Source organism: Dunckerocampus dactyliophorus, chromosome 18 (genome assembly GCF_027744805.1).
Source record: "Dunckerocampus dactyliophorus isolate RoL2022-P2 chromosome 18, RoL_Ddac_1.1, whole genome shotgun sequence".
Lineage (NCBI taxonomy): Eukaryota > Metazoa > Chordata > Actinopteri > Syngnathiformes > Syngnathidae > Dunckerocampus > Dunckerocampus dactyliophorus.
Window position 1 is genome coordinate 8,505,648 of NC_072836.1, and position 11,995 is coordinate 8,517,642.

Below are 11,995 nucleotides of genomic sequence, written 5' to 3' on the forward strand. Positions count from 1 at the left end.
TTCCGGTGTTTTCATGTAACTTTACTCTGCTGTCCGGAGACTAGGGGAGTTCAAACTTTTTCCACTGAGGGCCGAGATACACAACAATTAAAGACTGCGTGGTCACATTGTTAACACCCTAAAATCCAACCCAATGTGGGTCAAAATAAACAAAATAGAAGTATATAGATAGAAATATATTTGTAGGAAACACCGCCTAGATCAGATGTGTGTGTTATAGTTGTCAAAACAAATAGCAGGTCTTAGTGCAATACAACTTTTAAATATTGTATAAATGTACCGCAGGCCAAAAAAAACAATCTGCAAATGCCCCCCGGGCCACATTTTGGACATCCCTGCCCAAGACAACATCAATATCTAACAGTCAATCTGGAGCTGACATGTTCGATCCCCACGCTCTACAGCAGAGCATTGATCTAGCCCCTATAATGATGCCAGCCCTAACAAACTGTCCACATAGGCTCCGTTCACACTGCAGGGTATGATGCCCAATTCGAATCATTTGTTCAAAGCTGATATATATATATATATATATATATATATATATATATATATATATATATATATATACATATATACATATATATATATATATATATATATATATATATATATATATATATATACATATAGTCGTTCACATTACCACAAAAATGCAGTACGTATTTGTTTGTTAGATACATACGTTTTCTTAACCAAATGAATTTACGTAGGACACAGGTGTCAAACTCAAGGCCTGGTGGCCAGATTGTACCCATCATATCGTTTAATGTGGCCCGGGGAAACCTGGAAATATGCATGTCAAAAAGACATTTGAAAATTATGTAATTCATTTTTTTTTTTATTTTATTACTATATATATATATATATATAAATTTTGTTTTATTTTTATTTGTTTAATATATGTATACTATATCGCATAAAAATTATAACAACAATACCCCAGATACACTTATTTTTCTAGCTAAATGTTTGTTCTGTGAATTTTGACAGAAAATTTGTACTGTAATCAATTGGCGTTTATTATTTTTTTGCTGTCAAACCCCAAACAAGACGTCTGTTCCGAGGAGCTTTTGGGTGGATGTCCAAGCCAAAAGTGATGGGACGTTGACATGAGCCGCTTCACTGACACAGATTTTGTTAAATTATTTTCAGACAAAAAAAACATTTGCCGACATCTGTTAGTTCTCCAACGGTTACTTGGCAAAACACGCATTTCCATGACGTATAGGTCGGCTGTATGTGACCCAAACGGTCAGACTTCAGTAGTGTTAGATATATATTGGATTTTTGTCTATACAAAAGGAGCCCTATGTTGCGTTTATTTAAAAAAAAAAAAAAAAATCACAATTGTACTGTTCACACTGACCTGAAAAGAATCTGATACAGGTGACATATGAGCAAAACAATGGGAAGTGACCTGCATTAGCTACTGTATATACTGTGAGGGACATTTGGATTTTGGGTAAAAATTTATGATGAACCTAAAAATGCACAATAACCTTTACAGGTGAACCTAATGTGACCTTCTCTAAACTTTTGAATGTCCAACGTTTCAGTACTTTTTCCACAACTTGGTGTTCTCTAATACAGAGCACAATGACAAAATTCACAACAAGTGACATACAGTATACCCTTTGGTTACTCTTCCAGTCTCTCTGTTGCAAGCTGCTGATGACACTAAGTGAAACTCTAAGCTCAGTGGCCACTTCCCTCTGAGAACATTTAGTTTGAAGCCACGCAATGGTGAAGTACTGTTGATCAATTGTCTTCTTGTTCTTGTCTTGGTCTTCTATTTAAATACCTGCTGTAATTGAAGCAGGACATTTATTGGTCTATTCAGAGATCACACGTGAATTTTGTCATTCAGCTACTTGATCAAGAAAAGTTGTGCAAAAAGTACTGAAACATTGAACAATTGGACATGTGCATTCAAATGTTTAGAAAACGTCAAATTTAGCCCGTCTGTAAAAGGTTATACTGTAGTGCATTTTAATGTCCCTAACGTTTTGAGTAGTCTAAATTAGGGGTGTCACCAGACAAGATGATACGAGATTTGGTCCATGAGGACAAGGCAAGAAGAAAAGTGCTTTAACTGATTCATAAAACGTACAGGTGTGTCTTGAAATGATTATTGTCCAGTAAACGATATTGTCTAAAAAATTTTTAGACCAAATGTTTTTGAGGCACTATATTAAAGGTAATATTGGGGACAAAATTCAGCAGATTAGTCCTGGTTAGTTAGCGCCACCTTAATTGTTGGACTTACATTATGGCGTAATGCTTTTTGGGAGGGGGGTTGTGGCACCGTGGCGCCACCATGAGTTCAGGAGGGGTAAATACTGCAAAGCAAACATAACTGTCAAATCAAAGTAAGTCAAAGATTCCTATCTGCTGAATTTAAATGTGAGTCAGTTAGGCAGTGAGTGATGAAAAAAGATGCTAACAATGAAGCACTTATTGTCAAATATAATTGTGATATAATGCAACATTTTATCACCACATGAAAACTAGTCTCAAAGAAGGCTGAAGTGGCAAAGTTATAAAGTGTTAGTGAATAAAAGGTTAAGTTAAAGGTTAAAACGTTATGTTTCATCCAAACATTATCGACTATCAGCGAATGCGAGGAAGGGAACAAGGAAGTGGATGGTTCATTTGCATTGGCCCCATTATAGAGCCCTTCACACTCTCCTTGCTTATTGAGGTTGTGTTCCTGTGGAGAGATGTGGTACTGGGGCCAACCACGAGGTGTACACACACACACACAAAATCTGTTGACTAGTACAGGGAAAGTACCATTTGATTCCATTGTGCTCTAAACACATACCTTCAGACATCACACGCATCACAACCTGAGATCAGGAAGCCACGTCTTTTGTCGTGCTGATTTTTTAGCTATTCCTCCCCAGCCTGAGGCTGCACGAAGCGCCGCTGTCTGACCCCACTATGCCAGCTCCCACCCAGCAGGCCCTGATCTACATCCTCCTGCTGTGGACCACCATCCTCTCCATCACACAGGTGGTGTGCATGGTCTTCTTCTTCACAGCAGCAGGACGTAATGGCACGGTGAGACATCTTGATTGACAGTAAAAATGTTTTGTTTTCATTGTACGGCCACCACAGTAAAAGTAAAAGAGTAAGATGAGGGTGTTACCAGCTGTGAGTGTCTCTTCTCTTTCTTGTGGTCCCTGCAGTTACACAGCTGGTGGGAAATTTTCACCTGTTTGCGGTCTGACAGTCAAAGCAGGTCTTTGATAGAGTTGATTTTTGTAATATAGCTCCAGTATGCAGTACATTTGTTGTTTTAGCAAAGCACTATTTAACTCAACATTTTCAGAAAGCTTTCTGCATTGTAGTTAATTTGTACAATATATTCAATGAAAGGCTCTGCCATGACTCACCAAAAGGCTAATACTCACAGTATGTCATGAGGCCAAACATGAAAACTCAAAACATAACTTAATCAAAGATCCTCTACATGTCAAGAGCACTTTGCTGTTTTTAAGAACATACACGCTTACAAAATGATTCGTGAGAGCAGTACGTTAAGCTTAAAATCAATAGCTTTTTCTGTATTAAAAATTAAGTTGGTTACATTTACACGTTTTAATCAGTTGATAAATTATCATAATGCTCTGGTCTAAATGAAAATAAAGAATACTATCTTAACTCAGTAGTATATAGATTTTGAAGATACATTTGTGCATTAACGTAACACAAAAGTGCATTTTGTGAGCACAGCTTAAAAATCTTGTAAGCATCTTTTAAAACCTTAGTGCAGGGGGTCTTGCAGTCAGACTATGCCTGGCCCATAAAAGAGGGAAGCAGAGAAGGAAGATGGAGGAATGTCATTTAGCGCAGACGTTTATTGAACTTCAAAACTTGGTGAGTACAATTTTGTTTTATCCACACAGGGAGTGTGGCTTTCAAAACAAGAGGATTCAAGTAACATCGAGCAATTTTGCATCATCTCGCTGCTCAATGTCAAAGGGAAGGTCTTTTTTTTTTAAGACTGAATGACTAACATAATTCCTCTTGAGGAATGGCTACCTAGACACCTCAGTACAGAAAGGGGGAGTCCAAGGAGTATCTGGTTGCCTCGAGCACACCAATTGATTTACAATTGATGCAAAGGAAAATATCCGTGACTTGGCAGTGCTTTGGCTGGACCTAGCCAATGTCTATGGATCCATCCCCCACAAGCTGGTTGAAACAGTTCTGACAATCCGAAACCTCATTCTGGACAACTGCAACAACATCGGAGTCTCAACCGGATTATCAACATCTGCCTGGTATCACCTGGAGAAGGGCATAATCACAGGCCATACAATCTCGGTGCCACTCTTCTCCTTGGCCATGAACATGATTGTAAAGTCAGCTGATGTAGAGTGTAGCGGCCCCATGTTTAGATATGGTACACAGCAGCCCCCACCCACCCCTCCTCTCCCATCAGAAAATTCATAAATGCCCTGAGAGTAACAGCAACCTCTGTTCCCGGGTGCAAATGGCTCTTCCAGGGGCTTGAACGACTCATCTTATGAGAAATAATGAGCGTCAAGCCGACCAAGTCCAGATCTTGGGTTCTAAAGAAAGGTAACTGATCAGTTCCGCTTTACCATGGAAGGAACACCAATTCCAATTGTGACCGAAAAGCCTGTCAAGAGCCTGGGCAAGATTTTTGGACGTTTCCTTCCAAGAGTAACCTTACATCCTGGCTTACAGCATTAAACCTTTCGGAGCTCCCAGGTAAATTCGAAGCCTGAGTCAGCATGGTGTCTTGCTAAGGCCTCTCTGGCCCCTGCTTATTTATGAATGTCCCCATGGCAACTGTGGAAGCGCTGGAAAGAAGCATCATCCGGTTCCTCCAGAGGTGGCGGTGACTCGCTGTCCCTTTGCAGCATCGCCCTATATGGGCACACCAACAAGCTGCAGCTTCACATCAGTGGCTTGTTAGAAGAGTTCAAGGTTGCTCGTACTAGGGAGGGTTATGATGTACTGAAACTCCTCTGATGCTAACGTTTCTGCAGAAGGAATCCTTGTAAAGACAGGAAGGAAGTGGAAGGCACAAGAAGTATTGGACAGAGCAGAAGCACAGCTACAGCACAGCATATTGGTTGGCAATGTGGCAGTGGGAAGGGTGGGCCGAAGGAGTTATTGTAAACCCCACTGTGACAAAGAGCCACAGGACGGGAGAAACATCAAATAGTTCAGGATGAGATTCAAGCAGAGGCGGAGGAAAAACGTCAAACCAAGTCGGTCAGCATGTACCATCAAGATGACTGTAGAAAGTGAGAGCATGCTGAACAGCGTAAAGTCACCTGGTCAGAGCTTTGATGAGCCGAAAACCACCACATCAAGTTCCTCATTCAATCCATTTATGACGTTCTCACGAGTCCAGCCAATCTGCACTGTTGGGGCTTAGCAGACACTCCAGCATGCCAACTGTGCGAAAAGAGAGGCACCTTGGAACACATCCTCTGTTGCCCGAAGGGGACGGTTGGTACAGCTGGCACCATGACCAGGTCCTCAGGGTTCTGGCAGACTCGATCAGCACAGCAATCAACAACAACAGGTACTCGCACTCCCCAAAGCAATACATCGTGTTAATCAGATCTGGGTAGAAGGCACAACACTGCGTAAGGTCCACTGGAGGGCTTCTCACCACTGCACGGGACTAAGTCAACCTGGGTAGACAGCTTAAATTCCCGTAAAACAAACATCAGAGTCAAGGAAGCAAGTGATGCAAGTGGAGCTTACCGTCCCTTGGGAAGACCGGCTTGATGAGGCAAATAAGCGTAAAAGAGCAAAGTACACAGAGCTGGTGTCGGAGTGCAGGAGCAAAGACTGGAAAGCTCGCTGTGAACCAGTGGAACTTGGGTTTCGGAGGGGGAATCAGTGGAGTAGTGCGGCACTTGGGCACAAGTCGAGGGATCATCACCCCTGACTGTACCTCATACTTTACAACTCCAACCTGAACCTGAACAACCTGAACTAATACCGGTACTTGAAAGCAAAAGTCCCGCGTAAAATGAATTCTGGGTTCGCTAACTACGTTGTTGGTGCTTTGTTCTGTGTAGGGGCCCTGGTCATGCTACTGCAGAGGTTTGGTACTATTTTGAGCAATATTAAAGGAAGCATTAAAGCGAGAAGCAGGCGCACCGGCCAAAGCTGTTATCACTGTGAGCCCAAATGGCTAGCAGGGCTAACGGCATTAATCTTGGAAAGCTAAATACTGGCTAATATACGATAACACACATCTGCCATTGGCCTGAATTATATATTTGATGTGTGTTCACACAGGAAAAGACTCCGGGTTCATTTTACACAAGACTGTCACTTTAATACAAAATAACTCTAATCAGTCCGACCAGCGTGGCTGTCAAAATGTTCAGTCATCTTGAGATGGTTTTACAGGGATGTTTTATGGCATTTATTTTATGGAAGCTGCAGTTTTATGTGCTATTGAAATGTCAATATGCAGTCAGTCCAATGGGACGCTTACTGGGGTTCTAATAAACAGTCATAAAACTGGAGTTTCAATGTGTAATTTATTCTGATTCTGATTCTGATCTTCTTTTTGTAGTACAATGAAAGTAAAAGAATGCAATGGAGTACTTTTTACACAATTAAAAATGATGTTGGCTCAAATTACTTAAGGTTGTAGAGGACAAAGCAAATCATGTTGTACTTCAGTAGTATAGTGTTTGTCTAACTAGATACCGTATGTCTTGTGGCATGAACACAGTAAAAGCTTAAGGTGAAAGAACATAAAAAGATTTTCACAGTATATCAGTGTTATTCAGTATATCAGAGTGTATAGCAAAAACGCTTCTCAAAGTTTATATGTACACCGCCTCTTGCACAAAGTCAGCTGGGATAGACTCCAGCATACCCTAATGAGGATTAAGCAACATAGAAAATGAATGAATGAGTTTTCTGGTTGAAGGAATACACTGTAAAAAAAAAAATGTTAGTTGGTCAAAATCATGCATGCTAGGCTAATTGGACGTTCTAAATTGGCAACAGGTGTGAATGTGAGAGTGGATGCTTTGTCTCCTTGTCTGTGCATTCCAAAGTGGAATACAGAGTGCAACACAGCTCCCTCTGCTGGACGTGGTTGCTCACTGCACGACTCAATGTGGTGACTGTTCCAGCTTTAACTCAAGCACAATTGAATGGAAATTTACTTTGCCCATATGCTTTTTTTTAATATATTTTTTTTTAGAAAGTTTTGTGCAACTGCGTATCTGTCTTTATTGTCTTACTATGTTTATGTTTAATAATGTGAAAAGGGTCATCTTAACAACAAAGTTTGTTCATTTCGATTTGCTTGTCTCCTTTCACAGTTCCGGAAGCCGATCACTGAAGTGTCACATGTCCCACATGAGCCATTTAAGAGTAACAATTCAGTAAGATCTTCACAGTTTGTACTTGCATACATTCTATTGTCTTGTGTCATATATTTTTCGCCAACTTGAGTGATCATGTTTGTGCTGATGTCATGCTTGAAGGTGAAACAATGTGTACGCCACACACACACCCCACCTGACTCACCATTTCATGTTATTTCCTGTCTGTGGGCTCTCTTTCATATAGTCTTCGTCTCTGCCTTATTCTGGGAAATGAAGCTGTGGTGTGCGACTCTCCCTTTTCACTTCAAGCTTAGTTTAGATTAAATGTCACTGTTGTGTCCTCTTTTAGCAGTCTCCAAATGAAGCAGAGCATCAAGGGGGCGAAGGCAAAATGCTCACATACACCGCTGTTGGAGGTAAACTTGCCAATGTTTTCTTCTCAGTGAGGGAATTGGCCACTATTCAATACTAGAGCCTCAAGCCGAGCTATCCTAATTTGGCATGAGTACCAAACTGTACACCGCCTTGAATAATACCAAATATTCATGCATTATTCAGCAGTCAAATGGAAACAAGTTATGTGATCCTCAACTTTATCAGGCTTTTCTTTGCTCGAGGGCAGTGGTCTCAAACTTGCGGCCCGCCGAGTCACATTTTGCGCAGCAACTCGTCTTCAAAGATTCCTTTTAATGCGGCCTGCGACGTCTGAGACAAGCCAATGTTATTCGTAGGATGCACACATGAACCCACACTGAACTAAGAGTGAGTGAGTCACTTAAAAAATATGGCAAAAAATTCCACCCATTTTCTAGGGTCACGGGTAAGCTGGAGACGATCCCAGCTGATTGCAGCAAAATATGAACTATGAAATGATTTATTTGATTCGCACTATCACTGTTTCAAGATATTATTGTTATTGTGATCCATGTATCGCGTGTCGTATCATGAGGTACCCTGAGAGTTCCAGCCCAGCCTCAATCACTCTACCTCCAGTGCAGCGGCCCCCAGGTAAACTGAGTTTGAGACCCCTGCGCTAGGGCTTCCCCTACTGGCTTTTAAGAATCAACTATTAAAATGTCAACATTCAAATGACCTCAAGCTCCATCCAAAAAGCGTGACCTCATACATAATATACATCTGCGAGCTTGAAGGTATCGTGTGGCGTACCCCAGGGGTCAATACTGGGACCAAAACTGTTCAATCTGTATATATAAACGTAAATTAAAGCCAACTAATGAAAAAATCAGAGGAATTAACTATACTAAAAGGATGGTTTGATGTGTATATTTTATCAACTATAATATAATATATATATTGTGCTAAATAAATAATACCAAGACTATAATAGCTAAATTGTTGATTTTATTGACTATAAAATATAAACTGTGATTAATTGATATAAATAATAAAATTTGTATTGACTATAATATATGAATTGTGCTAAATATAATAATGATGGATCATATTTTATTCACTATTGTGTGTATAATGTGTGTGTGTGTGTGTGTGTGTGTGTGTGCGCATCTCAATTGTGCAAAATAAACTATATTAATGATTAAAGAAAAAATTATCATTTCAAAACTGCACTTAATATTGCTTATTGTACATTTGTATTGTACTTGTTTTAAAATAATATAAACTAATACAATAATAAGAATAAATTGATATTTTGTATTTAGTATTTTTTATATTGCCATCATCGAAAGACAGCCTTCATTCCTATGCTATGCTAGTGCTAACACAAGATGGACAATGTCCAGTCTGGTCCACTGATTGATTGTTATTAAAATGACATAGTGATCTGCCATGGCATTGACAGCAACTCTATTCTGGCTTATAACGTAGAGGACGTTGTTGTAAAGCTGTTTATAAAAAGGTCAAATTGTTACTTGTTACTTTAAAGAACACTAAAACATCTTCTTTGTCTCCTACAGGCACAGGAGCAATTAAATGGACGGCAAAGCATCCGGACACAGACTTGATCTCGGAGTCAGGCTCTGCTCTGACCATCATGAAGGACGGCTATTACTTCCTGAGTCTGCAGGTGACGCTGTACTCGTTCCAAGAGACAACGCGGCCCCAAATAGTGACCCTTGAGCGCAAGAGCAACAGCAACATGAAAGTCCTCCTGCAGGGTACCATTAACCCCCACACGTACACCACAGGCCTCCTGGGCAAGGTGGAGGAGCTGTTTGCAGGAGGAAGCCTGGAGGTCACCATCAGCCCTGCAAGCAGGAATATCAATAACAAGGAATGGCTGACTCACCTGGACATCATCTACTTGGCCAAGCCTGACTTATAAGGCTGGAGTCAACATGGAGGTACATTACACTTGCAGTACATTTGTTTTTATTTTTTTTTACAAAAAATACCATTTAAAGTGATTAAAGCATCATCACTACAACTTTCTGTTGGGAAATTTAAGTTAAGATGTGTGTATGGATTTCTAATTTAAAGGCAGAATGTTTTATTGTGAATGGCAAACATGATTTATTTCATATTTGTATTTATTGTTATATTTCACATACATAATGATTTTAATGTATGAATAGGTAGGTGATAATTCAATATTTAACACATTTAAATACCTACCTACTGTACTAATGAGTAAACTTTGATTTATTTAAATTCATCTGTGTATTTTTATTATTTATCAAGCATAAGTTTGCTTTAAAATGTAAATATACAGTATTGGTGCATAATATGGATGTTTGATTTTGTCCTTTATTTGCCATAAAAGTGTTTACTGGGGTCTGAACAGATGACTTGTGTCAGTGTAACTCACAGGTCACAACTTTAGGTACACCTAAAATGATCCAGTGCAATCCAATGAGAGCCTTTTCGGAGATAATATTGCCCAATTTTGCGGGGTGTAACAGTACATGTAATCAGATTTTCCAGTAAGAAGTACAGAGTACACAGTACACATTAATCTGACAAATCTTAAGTAAGTTTGATCGAGTGTAGAATTACTACAGCTTCTGCTCGGACTGCTTGGAACTACGGCAGCTGTTGAAATCCGATGGGGGGAAAAAGGTGTCTCAAGTAGGCAAAGCCTGCTTCCCGGTTTCAAGGCACACCACAGTATGAAAAGGTAACGCTTTCTAAACCAATAAAGTTGTTCATCATACCTCCGAGTCGAGGCTCGGTGGTATAAACAGTTTACTTTCCACTGAACAACAAGCAACAACCACTTAACAACATTGATTTATTTGATATTTTTTCATTTTAAATACATATGTTACTTTCATCGTATTCTATTATATGGTATAGAAATGACTTTCATTTCAAAATACAGTAGTACCTCGCAAAAGTTTTTTTTTGTTGTTTTCAATCAACTTTATTAATGCCTCAAGTCGGTGCAAGTTCAGACTAAGAGAGTACACTTGGTGACGCCTTCTGACGCTTCACGCTCTCATTGGCTGATTTTCGGGGCACCGCCTCCGCTCTCATCTCATTGGCTGACTTATACAGCGCGTACGTGAGTTTGTGCGAGAGACAGGTTTCTCCCTTCAACCTCCTCCATCTTCGTAGTCGCCCTTAAACTAACTTAAACAATTAGTTTAAGTTAATTTTAATTTGTAACACACACAGCATTATCGTGGAGTGCGTGTGCGTTTTGTCTGTGAGACCAGCTGACTCTTGGCTAGTCCTCCTCCTCCTCCTCCTCCTCCTTCTTCTGGCTCCACTTGCGTGCTCCTCCTGATCAAGACATCTCGTGAACGGTAAGATTTTTGTTTTTCAGTTTTATTCATTTACAGTAATCTTATTTATTACCTTATTTTATATTGGGATGTTACTCTACTATGTTTATGCTAACTTTCTTATATTTTCCCACCATATTTGGTCAACTTTGAATATTTTGAAGTGTTAAAGGGGTGAGTTTGGGAAGATCTTAGGCTATTTACATGTATTTTACGCTTCGTATAACATAAAAACCCTATAACATAAAGGTTGTCGGAACGGATTATTTACGTTGTAGGGGCGTCTACTGTACCACATTTTACAGCTGTAATTATAATACAGAGAAATTGTGATATTTTTGCCCAAAGTTCTCGTGTCATTAGAATCTCATACCGGCCCATGCCTACACTTCGGAGCTAACAAGTGATGCAGGACACCCCGAGCGTAGGTAGGGTTGCAAGGTTTATAGCATGTCTTTCTATGTAAATATCCCATCTTACAACGGGGACACCTGCAGCTTGTAGGCAAGTGCAGCTTACAAACGAACAACATTTTCCTTTTTAAGTTTGGTGGGTGCATCTTATATTCAGGTGCGCGCCGGAATTTACGGTAATTGTTTTGCTGGCGTAGACCAAAACAACTAAGACATTTGAAGTGTTTTATGTTTAGCATTTTGTTCTCTTACTGTACGGAAAATAAACCAAACGTTACGGTTTGCGAGCAGTTTGGAATGAATTGAAGTATACATTTACAGACCTGCCAACATGTGCACAGTTTTTGTACACTGTAATGCATCGACTAGTTCCAGTGAAACGGATTCCAGCTGGTGCAGCTGTGCGAGAGTACGTTGGAAAAGCTCACTCTCTGACTCTTAAAGAGTCTCATTGGACATGGAGTTGACACCTCGGGCTGTTAGCTTGATAGCTAACACTCTTGACTCTCGGGGCGGAATGCGGGGC

General features: G+C 40.0%; 1 protein-coding gene across 8 annotated transcripts in view; it reads left to right on the top strand.

Moving 5' to 3' along the window:
- Positions 1–9,962, top strand: part of LOC129171797 (uncharacterized) — a 59,985-nt gene extending 50,023 nt beyond the window's left edge. For 7 of the 8 annotated variants that reach the window (XM_054760829.1, XM_054760827.1, XM_054760826.1 and 4 more), the window contains 4 exons: positions 2,910–3,066; positions 7,347–7,409; positions 7,702–7,768; positions 9,287–9,962. In XM_054760829.1, the coding sequence (XP_054616804.1) occupies positions 2,910–3,066; positions 7,347–7,409; positions 7,702–7,768; positions 9,287–9,654 (655 nt within the window). In that variant the 3' untranslated portion in view covers positions 9,655–9,962. The remainder of the gene's footprint in view (positions 1–2,909; positions 3,067–7,346; positions 7,410–7,701; positions 7,769–9,286) is intronic. The other variant, XM_054760823.1, reaches the window with a different exon arrangement.
- The last annotated feature ends 2,033 nt before the right edge of the window (positions 9,963–11,995 follow it).